Source organism: Megascapheus bottae, chromosome X, assembly GCF_031878675.1.
Source record: "Megascapheus bottae isolate mThoBot1 chromosome X, mThoBot2.hap1, whole genome shotgun sequence".
In the NCBI taxonomy this organism is placed as follows: domain Eukaryota; kingdom Metazoa; phylum Chordata; class Mammalia; order Rodentia; family Geomyidae; genus Megascapheus; species Megascapheus bottae.
In genome coordinates this window covers 50,216,350-50,233,395 of record NC_143547.1, presented here as the reverse complement: position 1 = coordinate 50,233,395, position 17,046 = coordinate 50,216,350, and the positions used below count along the sequence as shown (strand labels likewise).

The 17,046-nt window shown below is 39.7% G+C and overlaps 1 protein-coding gene across 1 annotated transcript in view; it reads left to right on the top strand.

The window, feature by feature from the left end:
• LOC150041065 (fibronectin type III domain containing protein 3C1-like) overlaps nucleotides 1-10,807 on the top strand; it is a 46,285-nt gene extending 35,478 nt beyond the window's left edge. The window contains exons 20-27 of the mRNA XM_090327124.1: nucleotides 238-329; nucleotides 540-653; nucleotides 1,123-1,272; nucleotides 5,078-5,352; nucleotides 5,796-6,008; nucleotides 6,644-6,810; nucleotides 8,502-8,623; nucleotides 10,173-10,807. Coding sequence (XP_090183250.1) covers nucleotides 238-329; nucleotides 540-653; nucleotides 1,123-1,272; nucleotides 5,078-5,352; nucleotides 5,796-6,008; nucleotides 6,644-6,810; nucleotides 8,502-8,623; nucleotides 10,173-10,487 — 1,448 coding nt within the window. The 3' untranslated portion in view covers nucleotides 10,488-10,807. The remainder of the gene's footprint in view (nucleotides 1-237; nucleotides 330-539; nucleotides 654-1,122; nucleotides 1,273-5,077; nucleotides 5,353-5,795; nucleotides 6,009-6,643; nucleotides 6,811-8,501; nucleotides 8,624-10,172) is intronic.
• The last annotated feature ends 6,239 nt before the right edge of the window (nucleotides 10,808-17,046 follow it).

The window sequence follows — 17,046 nt, the reverse complement described above, 5'->3', positions numbered from 1 at the left end:
TAGTCAGGTGCTCTACCACTTGAAACATCCCCCAGCCAGACTTCTAAATATTTACAAATAGAGTTAAGGCATTTCATATTGTTTATAAGGACTACCCTTAAAACTACTTGCAAGGGCCAAAGTGTAGCTCAGTGGTAAAGGATATGCTTAGCGTGCACAAGCCTCAGAGTTCTATCTCTAGTACCAAAAAAATTAAAAACTATTTGTAAAAATAAATTGGTTTTGTCCATTTTATAGCTAATCCTCCTACTACTAGCAATTCTGATGCACCCGTGCTTATCAGAAACACAGAAAGTAACCAAGATGGTGGCGCTGAACACAGAAACACAGTGAGTAAATTACTTACTGAAGAATACACATTTACAGCCAAAAGCAACCAATGGAGGAAGGGAATTTATACTGTTTGTTTGGCCCATGTGTACTTTATTTCATTTTGGATGAATACATGATTCAACTGCACTTATCAGGGTAGGGGAATGCCTCCTACAAAATCATTCCCATGTTTGCTTATTTTTGTCTGTTCCTTTGTTTACTTGCAGCTCAGCTTCCATCGAGTATCATGTGAAAGTACACCAGTCCCACGTGCCCCTTCACAGTGTAGTGCACCTGTGCTGACCTGCAAGGGTCCAACCTGTGTTGTCGTTAGCTGGACTGTATGTTATCAGTTTACTTTCATTACCTTTACAGATATAAGAACATATGAATATACAGAGATGTGTGTATACCATCTTTGATTAAAAAGCCTAGCAAGCCAAGTTCCTTGGCTCTTATCTCCAATTAATCTCTAGAAAATGTGGGGCTGTGGCTCAATGGGTAGGGCAGTAGCCTTGAGCTGAAGAGCTCAGGGATAGCACCCAGGCCAGAGTTCAAGCCCCATGACCCCCCCCCAAAAAAAAAACTAGCAAGCACTAAATTAAAACCTTGGTAGTGGCAAAAAAGCATTTTACTTAGCCCTTAATGCTATTTAGTGTCCTGTCTGTGTATACTTGTGTCCATATCACACATCATTTGATCAACTACAAGAATTTATCATGAAAGGATCCTTTTGTGACCCTCCTCAGTATCTAATATAGTGAGCACTCAGAGAAAGAATTGAATTTCTGTGTTTGTTGCATCTTTCAGATTCCTGAATGCAATGGTGCTGAAATCACTGATTACAAATTAGAGTGGGGAAAACCTGAAGAGCCAGTGCAATTGATTTGCACTGGTACTTGTCTGCGATATGAAGTAAAAAGTCTCATTCCTGCAACTACATACTTTTGCAGAGTTCAGGTAGAGCTAATACTTCCTCATTTCAAAATGCCTGCAGCATTTCCAGTGGAAAGACTAGAGAACCCATAAGGGAGGGACTTACACATCACAAATATTACTCATATATGGTGACACCAGTCTGAGCTCCTTCATGTGACCTTTAAAGCCCCACTGAATTTCCCATCCCATAGTTCCTGTTCAAATTCAGTATTCCAATTTCTTTACATTTAGTAATCACTTGAAACTGATAGTTAAAAACAGTGATTCCTATTGGATAGGGAACGGGGGAATACAAGATGAGGGGTGGGGGAGGGGGAAGGGAAATGGGGACCATGACATGTGAAAGGGTATCAATGTGTGGGAATTAAGGCACCATTTATCTGGCAAATATCATGTAACCCTTCTATTAATTACAATAAAAAATATATTAAAAAAAACAGTGATTCTTACACGAGCATTCAGATCTATTGAATCAAAATGCTAATCCAAGACATTTGCTAATTGCTATGTTTAACAAGCATTCTCTACAATTTATCATTAGGCAAAACTCTTCAAAATCCTTCTTCCAAATAAGTGAATCTTCCAAGCGCTCAGTGTGCCTTACACATCTGTCCATACTGTCCTATCACTTTATCTTGTCTCTCAAACCCTAGCTCTTGCATGCAATTTCCCTTAATGATTTTTGCCTGAAATAATCTTTTCTTGTGACCAACCAGAATTACAACACATATCAACTTAAAATTTTTGAGACACAATCAGAATTTAATGTAACACGTACCCCTTATAAAGTTTAAGCCATTCAAAATATTCCAGAAGGGCTGGTGGGTGGGTGTAATACCTCAGTGGTAGCATGTACAAGAACTCTGGGTTTGATCCTCAGCACTGAAAAACAAACGGGAAAAATCTGAGTACAGACATGCACACCTGTAAATCTGGTACTCACAAGGCAGAGGCTAGAGGATTGTGAGTTATAAAGTCTAAGCTGTATCTCCCAGAATGCCTTTCAGTCCTAACTACCATTTTAACCCTTAATTTCTAAGAGATTAGCATTTATAGATCCCCCTTGTGAGTGAGATCATGTTTGTGAGATGCATATCTTCCTGTGCTTGGCTTAATGCAATTACAATAATCCCCATTTCCTCTAAAATTGTTACAAATGGCAAGACTTTTTGGCGCCTGTCCTGGGGTTTGAACTCAATGCCTGGGTGCTGTCTTTGAGCTTCTTTTTGCTCAAAGCTAGCACTGTACCACTTGAGCCACATCACTTATTGGTGATAACAATCTCACTTCCCTTCCCTTCAAACCACAATCCTCAGATCTCAGACTCCTGAGTAGCTAGGATTACAGGTGTGAACCACTAGTGACTGGCTAAGCTTTCTTTTTATCCCATAGTATGTACTACATTTTCTTTATCCATTCATCTTTTTATAGACATACAGGTTGTTTCTATTTCTTTTCTTTTTCTACTACCGCAGGCTTATTAATATCTGAGGGTTTTTGTTTTATTTTATTGTTACTAATTTTATTGTTATAAAGCTTATGTAAAAAGGGAATGCAGATACATGAGTCATTTCCCTTCCTCCGGTGTCTTCCCTTCCTTCTCTCTCTCCTAGTCCCTCCCTCCCATCTCCACCCACGAATTGTCTAGTAACAGTCCCTTGTTATCCTTTACTATGTGGTTTCAAGGAGACCTCCATTGAAGAAATGGTGCGTGTGCTCAGAATGCACAGAATTCAGTACTAAATTTTCTATGCTTGACTCATTTTTCCCATAATGCTGCCTAACTTGCACTAAAGACATGCCACCTTTTTTTTGCCAGTCCTGGGCCTTGAACTCAGGGCCTGGGCACTGTCCTTGGGCTTTCTGAAGGCTAGAGCTCTACAATTTGAACCACAGCACCATTTCTTGCTTTTTTTCTATGTATGTGGTACTGATGAATCTAACCTGGGTCTTCGTGCATGCTAGGCAAGCACTCTACCACTAGGCCAAACTCCCGACCCCTATACTTTCTGTTAATTGAGTCCTCTCTTCCTTAGTCTAGCTAAAAGTTTTTCTTTCTTGTTTATCTTTTTGAAGAACAAGCTCTGTGTTTTATCATTCCTTTATGTCATGTTCTTGATCTCTATTTCATTTCTTTCTAATTTGATCTCTTTTTTCTTCTAATATTTCATTTAGTACTTCTTTTCCTACCTCATTGTGATCAAGAAACAATTTGATGTATTGTTTGCCATAAAGCTTCCTTTTTGTATTGCTATTTCTGTTTGCCAGTTCTGGGGCTTTTACTCAGGGCCTGAGCACTGTCCTTGGGCTTTCTCAAGGCTAACACTCTACCACTTGAGCCATAGCACCACTTCCAGCTTTTTTCTGTGTATGTGGTAACGAGGAATTGAACCCAGGTCTTTGTGCGTGCTAGGCAAGCACTCTACCACTAGACCAAACTCCCAGCCCCTGTCTTTCCATTTTTGTTTCAATAGAAACTTAAGTTTTCTTCCTGATTTCTTCCTTGACCCATTGCTTCTTCAAGTTGTTTAATTTCCATGTATTCAAATAGTTTCTAGTGTGTTTCTTGTTAATTTCTGGATTTTATTGGATTATGATCAAAAAGGACATTTTTTTAAAAGTATTCTACATTTTGTGCCAGTCCTAAGGGCGTTAACACAGGGCCTGGGTGCTGTCACTGACCTTTTGCTCAACGCTAGTGCTCTACCACTTGAACCACAGCTCCACTTCCAGATATTTTTGGTAGCTAGAGATAAGAGCCTCACAGATTCTTCTGCCTGTGCTAGCATTGTACCATTATCCTCATATCTCAGCCTCCCGAGTCGCTAGAATTACAGGCGTGAACCACTGGCATCCAATTTGACACATTTTATAGTCTAGGACCTATACTTGAGAATGTTGGACATGCTGCTGAGAAGAATGTATATTGTGCCATTTTTAGATGAAATACTGTGTAGGTGTCTGTTAGGCTCATTTGCTCTAGGATGCAATTTATCTCTGGGGTTTCTTTGTTGATTTTCTGGATGGTTTCCCTTTGAAATGAGGTAAAGTCCATAACTATTATTGTATTGTGTGTCTAGCTCTCCTTTTGGAGAGATGGGTGCTTTATACATGTGAATGCCCTTAAAATTGGGTAGATTTTCACATATATAATTATTACCTCTTGCTGAATTGATCCACTTATTATCATGGTCTGATGACTTCCTTTGTCTCTTCTTACTGATTCTGATGAGCAAGCTATTTGTTCTGATACAAGTACAGCTACTGCTTCATTTTAGATCCATTTGAATGGAATATCTTTGTCGATTCCTTCTTTTTCAATCTATGCATGTTATTATAGTAAAATAAACTTTTTTTTGCGAGTCCTGGGCTTAAACTCAGGGCCTGAGCACTGTCCTTGGATTTTTCTCAAGGCTAGAACACTACCACTTGAGCCTCAGCACCACTTCTGGCTTTTTCTAAGTATGTGGTACCAAGGAATCGAACCCGGGTCTTTGTGCATGCTAGGCAAGCACTCTACCACTAGGCCAAACTCCTAGCCCTAAAATGAACTTCTTATAAGCAACCTTTAGCTGGGTCTTGTTGGGTTTGTGTGTATGTGTGTTTTAGCAATTCACTCTGTTGCTGTTTTGCTTTGCTTTGATTTGAGCTATCCATTTTCATATTCTTCTTCCTACATATACAACCTAACAGTTTTCTAAATTTCAGCAACTTAGAACCATACTGTTAGAGTTTAACTTTATTCAATTTTGCTTTATTATACAACTGCCTGACTATGTGCAAAACAAAGTAATAATGAATCTCTAACAATGTATATCTTTCCCAGGCTGTAAATGGAGTTGGAGTCGGACGGTTTGGAGAAGCTGCTACCATAACCACCCCAGCAACTGTACCCTCAATAGTACAAAATTTACAGGAAGCTGCAGACAAGGTTCCTGAAAACTTAGCATCATCTTGCCTTGCTATTAAGTGGGACGAACCAATTTGTAATGGTTCTCCAGTAACTGGATACAACATTGAATATGGAGATAGAAAAATTATGACTGTTGATACTGTAACAGAGTGTATTCTTAAAAATCTACAACCAGACACTATGTATAAGTAAGTCACTTAAATTTTACTTTTGAGAAATTTGAGCAATATATTCATATATTTTATTTTTGGCCTGAGCACCTTGGGTTTTCTCACGGCTGGAGCTCTACCACTTGAGCCTCAGCACCACTTCCAGCTTATTTCTATGTATGTGGTACCGAGGAATCGAACCCGGGTCTTTATGCATACTAGGCAAGCACTCTACCACTAGGCCAAACTCGCAGCCCCATAATATTCCTTTTGAAAGGAGTTCTACTGGATAGGAATGTTTGGCATTAGTAAGAGCCTTCTTTTCCCATCAGTAATTGTCAATAGTGATCAGAGAACAGACTTTTCTTTCAGATTTTTATCTGTATTTAGTATAATGTGATAGTCAATGTGCTATTTAAAGTTATTAGGATGTTAGTTTATATGTAGAATAATGTATTTTTACATTTTCTTTTTGCCATTAGAATTCGAATTCAAGCAATCAATCATTATGGGCTAAGTCCTTTTAGTCAACCAATAAGAAGCAAAACCAAACCACTTCTACTTGACCCTCCACCCCTCGAATGTGCAATTTTGGGGCACCAGAGCCTTAAACTTAAGTGGGGTAACAATTCAAACAGAAGAATACTTTCCAGCCTTATAAGCTATAATTTGTTCATGAAGGATCGATCTGACAGGTAAACTATTTTTTTAGCATATATTATAATAAAATGATTTAAAATTTTAATCTTTTTTTTGTTTTTGTTTTTGTTTTTATTGACCATCATGGGGTTCAAATCAGGGCCTGGTCACTGTCTCTGAACTTTTTGCTCGAGGCTAGCACACTACCACTTGAGTCTCAGCTCCACCTAAGATACTTTTTCTGCTTAACTGGAGCCAAAAGTCTCCGGAACTTTCTTTCCTGCCTGGGCTGGCTTTGAACCACAGTCCTCACATAATTTTCCTCCTGAGTATCTAGGATTATAGGTGTGAACCACTTTCACCCAGCCAAAATTTTATGTTTTAATCCTATACTCCAAAGAAGTTTCACTGAATTAATTACATGTGAAAGCAATCCAAAGACAATAGCATTGTATAGCTGTAATTATTTATTGTTGTCTCTTCCAATGCACTTGTTCCTTTATCTAGCACAAAACATCAGAAAATAAGAGGTTATGGTGGGTGAGCCAGCACTTTGCCATTATGTTATCTATCACCTGGCTTTTTTGTGTGTCTTACCTTTAAATAAGCTTTTAGTTATATAAAATGCTATTTGTATATATATCAGTGTTGATTGATAGTACTGTTTTCCTTATCTTATTCCCTCCCCTAGATTTTCTGTCATCTACCATGGACCTTGTCAGACTCACAGAGTACAGAGATTGACTGAATGTACTGAATATTCATTTAAAATCCAGGCATGTAATGAAGCTGGTGAAGGACCAGAGTCTGATATCTATGTTTTTACTACCAAAAAAACCCCACCAGCAGCACTTAAAGGTGAGTAGTGTGAGCCATAATATTGATACTACTTTGAGTCTCAACTCATATGGAAAAAAAAAAACAGTAACAAGGATTTTGAAATTAAGTTGGGGGTCCGTAATTTTGGCCTACTCTGGTAGAATGCTTGCCTGGCATACACAAAGACCTGTGTTCGTTTCTCTGGTTACCACATACATAGAAAAAGCTGGAAGTGGTGCTGTGGCTCAAGTGGTAGAGCTCTCACCTTGAGAAAGCCCAAGGACATTGCTCAGGCACTGATAGTTCACACCTGTAATCCTAGCTACTCAGGAGGCTGAGATCTGTGGATCACAATTCAAAGCAAGCCCAGGCAAGACAATTAGTGAGACTCTTATCTCCAACAGCAAACAAAGCCAGAACTGAGACTGTGGCTCAATGATAAAGCACTAGCTTTGAGCAAACAAAGCTCAGGTATAGTACCCAGGCTGTAAGTTCAAACCCCACACACACACACACACACACACACACACACACACACACACACACACACGCATAAATTGTGTGTGGTGATATATTCCTCTTATGTCAGCTACTCAGGAAGCAGATGCTGAAGGCAAGCCCAGGTTAGTAAGAGCACTATCTCAGAAACATGAACTAAACAATTGAGGCTATAGCTCCAATTAGGAGAGTGCTGGTCTAACAAGTGTTAAGCCCTGAGTTAAACCTTAGAACTACAAAAACAATAATGTAGCACCAAAAGAAGTAAGAATTGCAGATTCAAACTGCAACTGAAGATCTTTTGAGACTCATATCAATATTTTTAAAATATCTTAGAAATCACCTAATTCAATTTTATTTTATTTTTTTTTTGCCAGTCCTGGGCTTGGGCTCAGGGCTTGAGCACTGTCCTTGGACTTTCTCAAGGTTAGAGCTCTTCCGCTTGAGCCTCAGCACCACTTCCGGCTTTTTTCTATGTATGTGGTACCGAGGAATCGAACCTGGGTCTTCATGCATGCTAGGCAAGCACTTTAACTACTAGGCTATACTCCCGGCCACTCAATTCAATTTTAATAGTAACAAATTAAGACTTCTAGATTGTAAGTAACTTAGCTACAGGACCCTCTGAATCAGATGGCACAGCCACATCAGAATTATAGATATGATTCCCCTAAAAGTGCTTCTTCTTCTTTCTAATAGTTACATGTGCCTCACTATAGATCTCATTTTATTTTTCAAAAGATTTATCATACAAAACTTGTCATTTAAAATATGATGTAAAAATCAATGTTAATTATTTAATAAAAAAAGATTTATCATACAAAATGCTTTTATAATGCTTAAAGCTAAACATAAATACACAAATTTTATAAGTTAACATCTGAAGCCCTGATTTTACTCTCCTTATTTGAACAGTAAAAATAAAATGCAACATGCTGAGCACCTGTGGCTGACATCTGTAATCCTAGCTGTTCAGCAGGCTGTGCTCTGAGGATCATAATTTGAAACCAGCCCAGGCAGGAAAGACCATGAGAGTCTGATCTCCAATTAACCACCCAAAAAAAGCCAGAAGTAGAGTTGTGGCTCAAGTGGTAAAGTGCTAGCCTTAAGTGCAAAGGCTTAGTGACAGTGCCCACACCCTGAGTTGAAGCCCCAGGACTGGCACACATACAAAAAAAAAACAATTAGTAGGGAAAAACAGAATCTTCTAAAATGACATTTTCTTTTTCTAGCTCCCAAAGTACATCGACTGAAATACAATGCTTGTGAAATTAAATGGGGGTCTTTGGAACCAATCAATGGCGATCCCATTGTTTACAATCTTCAAGTTATTACCGACAAAGGAAGTGAACAGGTATAGTCTTCCTTCATGTTTAAACATTTCTAATTGGCACTGGTGGCTCACACCCTAGCTATTCATTTCCAATTAACCATCAGAAACCAGAAGTGGAACTATGGCTTGAAAGAGTCATAGCCTTGATGAAAGAAAAAGCTGGCCCTGAGATCAAACCACCAGGACCAGCGTGCACACATGCACGCACACACACAATCACAGCTACTCAGAGACTGAGATCTGAGGTTCACCATTCTAAGCCTGATGGGGCAGACAGATCTGTGAAACTCTTATCTCCAGTCAACCAAATTGCAAGTCCATTTATGGCTCAAATGGTATCGTACTGGGGCCAGGAGTTTGGCCTAGTGGTAGAGTGCTTGTCTAGCATGCATGAAGACCCAGGTTCAATTCCTTGGTACCCCACATACATAGCAAAAAGCCGGAAGTGGTGCTGAGGCTCAAGTGGTAGAGTGCTAGCCTTGAGAAAGTCCAAGGACAGTGCTCAGGCCCTGAGCTCAAGCCCAGGACTGGCAAAAAATGGTATTGTACTATCCTTGAGCAAAAAAGCTAAGGAACAGATCCCCAGTCCTGAGTTCAAGTCCCAAGATCAACATAAAAAATCTAGTCCTCTATCTTGCTGAAAATTGAACTTTTGTAATGAATTTAATTTTTGTAAGATGTAACTAAATCTTGTCCCAAAAATCTCACCATGCCCCTAACATGTATGTGTGTAACACTTATTTGTGAACAACTAGCTTAGTCGTGTAGTTTATTATTATTGAATTATTTGGTATTTCTTGATTCTGTTAACCACACAGCAAGACTCATTTCTAAACCTAATGTAATTAAACCTTTATAATTATAAAATTTTCACTATTACTTTAAATGAAGTTACCTAACTAATACAGGTTCACTGCAAGAACATTGGAGAGCTAGAGTAAAATGTTAAGTTTTGTTGTGAACCAGTTCATGAGATGAATGAATTTATATTTTTCTTCTAAAAAAATACATTAAAGCCAGGTGCAGTGACACATGCCTGTAATCCTAGCTACTCAGGAGACTGAGATCAGAGGATCGCAGTTTAAAGCCCGCCCAAGCACTAAAGACTGTGAGACTCTTATCTCCAACTAGCCACTAGAAAAGCGGAAGTGGCGCTGTGGCTCAAGGGGTAGGACAGTAGCCTTGAGATGAAGAGCTCAGGGACAGTGCCCAGACCCAGAGTCTAAGCCCCATGAGCAACAGGGGAAAAAATAAAAAGCATTAAGCCTAGAGCTGGTGGCTTATGCCTGTAATCCTAGATAATCAAGAGACTGAGATCTAATGGTAGTGATTTGAAGCTAGCCTGAGCAGAAAAGTCCCCCTGAAACTCATCTCCAATAAACTGCTCAAAAATACAATAGTGGCACTGTGGTGCAAGTGGTAGGACACTAGTTTTGAGCACAAAGAGGCTCAGGACAGTTCAAGCCCCTGGATCAGATAATAATAATAATAATAATAATAATAATAATAATAATAATAATACAAAAATAAAATATAGTCATCATCTAATTCTCTCTTTTTTTCCCTTTAGCTATACAAAGGACCAAATACTTCATTCAGTTTCTCGAATTTTGTCACAAACACGAATTATCGATTCAGAGTTTGTGCTGGGCGTCAATATAAAACTTCTGCTGGCAAACAAGAGATCTGGGGACCATATAGCCCTACCTCTCTTTTCCTAACTCATAAAAACAGTAATGGAGGTAGAAGCGGGAATCATGACCGCAGAGATGATAAGCTCCGGATAGAGCTAAGTGATGAATCATTTATTTTCATCCTTGTGATAGGATTTGCAGTGGTGGCGCTTTTGTCTGCCGTTTCCATTCAGAAGTTCTTGATAAGTTAGATCTATTTTTTCTACATCCTGTCCATTATAGAAAGTTCAATGACAAATCATATTGTTTAATACACCTCAACTATTACTTAAAAGAAACATTCATTTGGTGAAAACTCTAAAATTTTTACTGAACCAATTTAATATTTGAAAAATTTATGGGACAGAAGAGAAATTTTTTGGAAATAAGTAACTTAAATTTTTCATTAATTTAGAAAAAGAGCCTTACATGGACACTATTTCCATATTATTTTTCAAATTAATATTTCCCAAATGTCAAGAATTCTGAGAAGACAATATTTTGGACATTTTCTTTAGAACAAAATGGAAAAATCTATTATACATGTCTATTTACATTTATAAGACACAATAAAAAAATTATATACCAATACCCGCTACTGTAATTTTTTTCTAAATAGTGTAGTAAGCCATTGTTCTGTGCTCTGATAATTACTTTGCTAGTGAGAAAACTTTAATTTTAGTATTTAAATGTAATAGGAAACAGAGGAAATGAAAATCAGGTGTGGGCAGTCATTTAATATGATTATAAGCTAAAATTTTTTCTGTGTTGGTTTACCTTGGCATCAGAATTATTACACATGTAATGACTAATATTTATATGTCACATAAAAAATAGGGTGCTGATGGCTCATGCCTATAATCCTGGCTGAGAACTAAGGATCAAAATTCAAAGCCAGATCAATTAATCCAGTTAATCACTAAAAAGCTAGAAATGGAAATGTGGCTAAAGTGGTAGAGTGCTAGCCTTGAGAAAAGCCCAAGGACAGTGCTCAGGCCCTGAGTTCAAGCCCAGGACTGGTAAAAAAAAAAAAAAGCAGTCTTCATATGAGCATCACATTAAGGAAAGAGTGGCAGCCATTACTTTGGGGAACATTAAGGAACATTAAGTGGTTTGAACAACAAAAAAAAATCAGAACTCTTCACTTTTTTTTTAATTAAAAAAAAATTCTAGGCTCAGTGCGCCCTCTGTTGGTGAAATAACAGAAATGTCCACAGATTCCCAAAGAAGGTTGCTTCAAATTTCTGGAGAGATATGCACAAAATCAGATTATGAAAACAAGAAAAAATGCCTACTTCTTCAGTGAACAAGAATCTGTACACCAACAAGCAAAAAATAAAACCTTACTGAACCAAAATAGGCTCTATAGCAACTGATACCTGAAATGTCTCAGAAAATTGAAAATAGCAGGGTTTGTTTAGAACAAAAAGGGATTTGGGGCAATGTTGGTCCTGCAACAGCACCTAAAATCTGATAGGGAGAATAAGTTCATGCTATCTATTTTTTTTCCTTTTTTGGGGGGGGAAACTGGTACTGGGGACCAGGGTCCAGGGTGCTGAGTGCATTATATCCAAGAGACACTTATCTCCAATTAAGCACCAAAAAGCCAGAAATGGGGGCATGCCTCCAGTGACAGAGTGCTATCCTTGAGCAAAAGAAGCTCAGGGACACCAGGCACGGTGGCTCACGCCTGTAATACTAGCCACTCAGAAGGCTGAAATCTGAGGATCGAGTTCAAACCCAGCCCGGGCAGTAAAGAACCTGAGACTCTTATCTCTAATTAATCACTAGAAAAGGGAAAGTGGGGCTGTGGCCCAAAGGTTAGGGCGATAGCCTTGAGCAGAAGAGCTCAGGAACAACACCGAGGCCCTGGGTTAGGCTGCTTTTCAGCTCAGGGTCAGTGCACAGCCCCAGAGTACATGCCCCATGACCCACAGAAAAGAAGAAAACGGAGAAGGAGAAGAAGCAGCAACAGCTGCTGTTCTTGGACAGCTCCTATTCCCTGAGTTCAAGAACCAAGACCAGCACAAATACTAATTGAAGAAGTGAAAAAATTGAAAAATAGGGCTGAGATTGTGGCCTAGTGGTAGAGTGCTTGCCTCACATGTGTGAAGCCCAGGGTTCAAGTCCTCAATACCACATACACAAAAAAAGCAGGAAGTGGGGTTGTGGCTCAAGTGGTAGATCCCTAGTCTTGAGAAAAATGCCCAAAAAAAGTGCTCAGACCCTGAGTTCAAGCCCCAGGACTGGCAAAAGAAAGTAATAGAAACAAAAAAAGAAAAGAAGCGGAGGTATGTCTGAAGTGATAGAGTGCTAGCCTTGAACAAAACAGCCAAGCAAGAGAACAGAGCCCTGAGTTCAACCCCCAGTACTGAAAAAATATATGTGTGTGTGTGTGTGTGTGTGTGTGTGTGTGTGTGTGTGTTAGGGCCAGGAGTTTGGCCTAGTGGTAGAGTGCTTGCTAGCATGCACGAAAACCTGGGTTTAATTTCTTGGTACTACATACAGAGAAAAAGCCAGAAGTGGTGCTATGGCTCAAGTGGTAGAGCTCTAGCCTTGAGAAAGCCCAAGGACAGTGTTCAAGCCCTGAGTTCAACCCCCAAGACTGGAAAAAGAAAGAAAAAATATAATAATTTTAAATGAAGGAATAACCCAACAGAAAAAGAAGATTATCCCAAATAATGAACAGGCATTTCATTGAAAAGAAACCCATAAATCTAGTAAACTTTTAAGAATGTACATCCACAGGACCTATTATACTATATTTCTTATATTTCTTACACACCCATTTTAAACTATATATGTATGCATACATATATAGTATATATAGTATATACAATATATATATATATATATTATGTACATATACATAATACACATGATGTTGGGTAATTATACCATTCTGGCATGAGACTAAAAGTCACTAAATTGCAATCTATACCTAAGTGAATTGTACAGATACCTCAATGAAATTGCTAATAAAAATCTTTCTATAGATGCTAATATGGAATAGGTGTTATTTTTAATTTTTTTGTCAGTCATGGGTCTAGAACTCAGGGCCAAGGCAATGACCCTGAACTCTTTGCTCAAGGCTAGTGCTCTACCACTTTGAGCCACAGCTCTACTTCTGGTAGTTTATTGGAGATAAGAGTTTCATAGGCCTTGGTTATCTCATATTGGTATAGTATCTCACTTTGTTATCTGATATATTGAATTTATTTGTAAAAAAAAAAAAGAGTTTCATAGGGACTGTGCTGGCTTCAAACCATGATCCTTAGATCTCAGCCTCCTGAGTAGCTAGGATTACAAGAATGAGCCACCAGTGCCTGAGCTATTTTTAGACATTTTAAGCACAGAGCAGATCAATAATAGATGACCAATCCTCATCCTCATTTGCCTATAACTCTCTAAAATCCCACCCTCTGGTTTATTTGAATGTGTGTGCCAGTATTAGCTGGGGTTTGAATTTAGGGCCTTTTACCCTCACAGGGTTTTTTCACTTAAGAATGTTGCCCTAGGCCAGGAATTTGGCCTAGTGGTAGAGTGCTTGCCTAGCATGTATGAAGACCGGGTTCGATTCCTTGGTACCACATACATAGAAAAAGCTGGAAGTGGTGCTGTGGCTCAACTGGTGGAGCTCTAGCCTACAGGAAAGCCCAAGGACAGTGCTCAGGCCCTGAGTTCAAACCCCAGGACTGGCAGAAAAAAAATAATGTTACTCTACCACTTGAGTCATGTCTCTACTCCTGCTGGTTAACTGGAGATCAGAATCTTACAGAATTTTCTAACAGGGCTAGCGTAAAACTGCAATCCTCAGGTTTCAGCCTCCTGAATAGTTGGAATTATAGTCATGAGGCACTGGCACCCAGCACATCCTCCATTTTTGTTTTGTTTTGTTGGGGTTTTTGTTATTGTTGTTTGCTTGGGGATGGGTCATGGGGCTTGATCTCTGGGTCTGGGTGCTGTCCCTGAGCTCTTCAGCTCAAGGCTACCACCCTACCCTTTGAGCCATAGCCCCACCTCCCATTTTCTAGTGCTTAATTGGAGATAAGGGTCTCCTGTTCTTGTCAGCGGATGTGGCTCACACATGTAATCCTAGCTACTCAGGAGGCTGAGATCCGAGGATTGTGGTTCAAAGCTAGCCTGGGCACTAGAGTCCAAGAGACTTATCTCCAATTAACTACTAGAAAGCGGGAAGTGGGGCTGTGGTTCGGGGGTAGGGAGGTAGCTTTGAGTTGAATAGCTCAGGGACAGTACCCAGGCCCAGAGTTCAAGCCCCATGATCCACAAAAAAAAGTCTCACATTCTTTAGTGCCTGGGCTGGCTTTGAACCTGAACCTCAATCCTCAGATCTTAGCCTCCTGAGTAGCTAGGATTACAGGTATAGACATGGGTGCTATTTTGACTTTTTTATTTAATGAATTTATTAACTTTTATTTTTATATCTTGTTTCAAATCATGTGTTTAACAAACAAGTATTCAAGAAGGGAATCTCTATATACATTCACTGGCACTTAAATTTTAGAACATAATTAAAATTAGGCTTGTATGTCATAGATACATATTAATCTATGTAATAAAACATTATGTCTATAGATATTTTGACATTTTTTGACACAATAAGTCCCAGATTTGGGTGATGGGTACAAACAGGGTAAAAACAATAGCTCTGTTTGTAGACATATGCAGTAAATAGTTGAGTAAATATATCTGTGTTTCAAAATTAAATGTGGGATAAAAAAAGGGATTTATCAGTAAAAAATGAAGTAATGCTGGGCACCCATGGCTCATACCTTTAATCCTAGCTACTCAGGAGGCTGAGATCTGAGGATCACAGTTCAAAGACATACTAGAGATGAAACTCCATGAGACTTTTATCTCCAATGAACCACCAGAAAACTGGAAGTGACACTGTGGCTCAAGTGGTAGAACACTAGCCTTGAGCTGAAGAGCTCAGGGACAGTGCCCAGGCCCAGAGTTGAAGCCCTGTAACTAACAAAAACAAAACAAAGAAATAACCAAGTAATGACAGATGAGGCCATGAGGGTGCATGGATGGGACTGCTCCCAGGTCAACAATGAGATGATACTAGAGAAGGAATACTGTAGTTCTGAGTTGTGTGTATATATATATATATATTTGTCAGTCAATAAATATTGCTGTAGATTTTACAATCTCGAAAAAACAGTGGCTCTATACTTATATATGTATATGTATGCAGTTATAAGCACACCCACACACCCACAAATCTCTAGTGTCAAAAGAATACAACATAGATTATCCGTCATGACTGTCCCTGAGTTTTCCCACTAATAGCAACAGTGTTGTATTGCCTCAAGGACTGTGACTTCTGTCTACAAATGAAATGTGCTCTGATTAGGAATACTGACAGTCTGTCTTTGCTTTGGCCTGGCAATAAACAGTTGTGCTCTGTCAGAATCAAGATGAAGATAGTTTAGCCAGGCACTGGTGAGCATGTTGGAACCTTGTGCTCTTAGTTATAGCTCTGGGCTTCCAGCAGCCCAGCCCCTGGCTGCTAATATTAGACTTGTGCATCAACTCCTTGGTGGTTTTCTGGAAGTCTTCCAGCAGGCTGGAGTTTGAAGTAATTTCACAATCTTAACTATCTTGAAGCTTCTCGTATACTGCAATCTCTAGACTCAGCTTCCTGTGTTCTGTGCTCCGAGCCAAACTTGAACTCTTCAGTCACCTTTCTAGAATCCTAAGTGTGCCTTGGGCTGATAGCCCCAGGAGCTGCCTGCTTACTGTCTGCTTCTGGAGAGGGAGAAGGAAATGGGGTGCTGGGGCTTGAACTCAGGGCTTAGGCTCTGTCCCTTAGCTTTTTCATTCACTGAAGGTTGGTGCATTACCACTTGAGCCACGGCTACACGTTTGCCTTTTGCTAGTTCTTTAGAGATAAGACTCCTGTGGATTTTTTTTCTGCCCAAGCTGGCTTCAAACAGCAATCTTTACATCTCAGCTTCCTGAGTAACTAGGACTACAGGTGTGAGCCACCAGCACCCAGCTGAGTTGTCTGCTCTGAGACCACAAACAGGCAACAAAAGCAACGGATGAAACTCTATGGGGGCTAGACTATAGCCACAGGAGAGCAGTGCCTGGGAACAAGTGAGACCATGGTCCCAGATGGCTCTGAAAAGTGGGCAGAGGTCATGTACGCAGCCTGTCTGTTAGCCATGAACTTGGTGATTAGTCTCATAGCCTGCACATGTGCAGTAGGTCTGCCTGGCTCAGTTGTCCTGGGTTAAGGGAGGTTTCCAACCAGATTGAAGAAAACTATGGAGCTATCGAGGAAGATTATGGGTAGGGTATTCTAGAACAAACCGTAGGAAGGTCAGCTGAGGGTCATCTGAACCACTGCTCAAATATGTAGCATGGCTACAACTGGGATCACATTCTCCCTAAGTAAAGAGAATATCCAAGCAGTGGCCATGACAGCTGTGGTGGTTCCCAAGGCTGGAATGAAGTGACTTCGGCACATAGACAGCTGGGAGCAGAGCCTCTTCTGGGTGCCTGAGGCTGGATCAGAGCCTCCCAGGATACTATAAATAGTGAGGAGCTTGACACAGCCACCACAGCTGAACCATTACCAAAGAAGTGGCTGTTGGATTGACAGCCGGCTTGGCTGACATGCAGATAGAAGTCTTAGTCGATCTTTAGGAATATCAGAAATATCAGAAATTGTTGATCTCAGGCATGTCCATGTTGAGATTCTGCAAGAGACAACAGGAACAGTTCCCATCCATCCTCCAT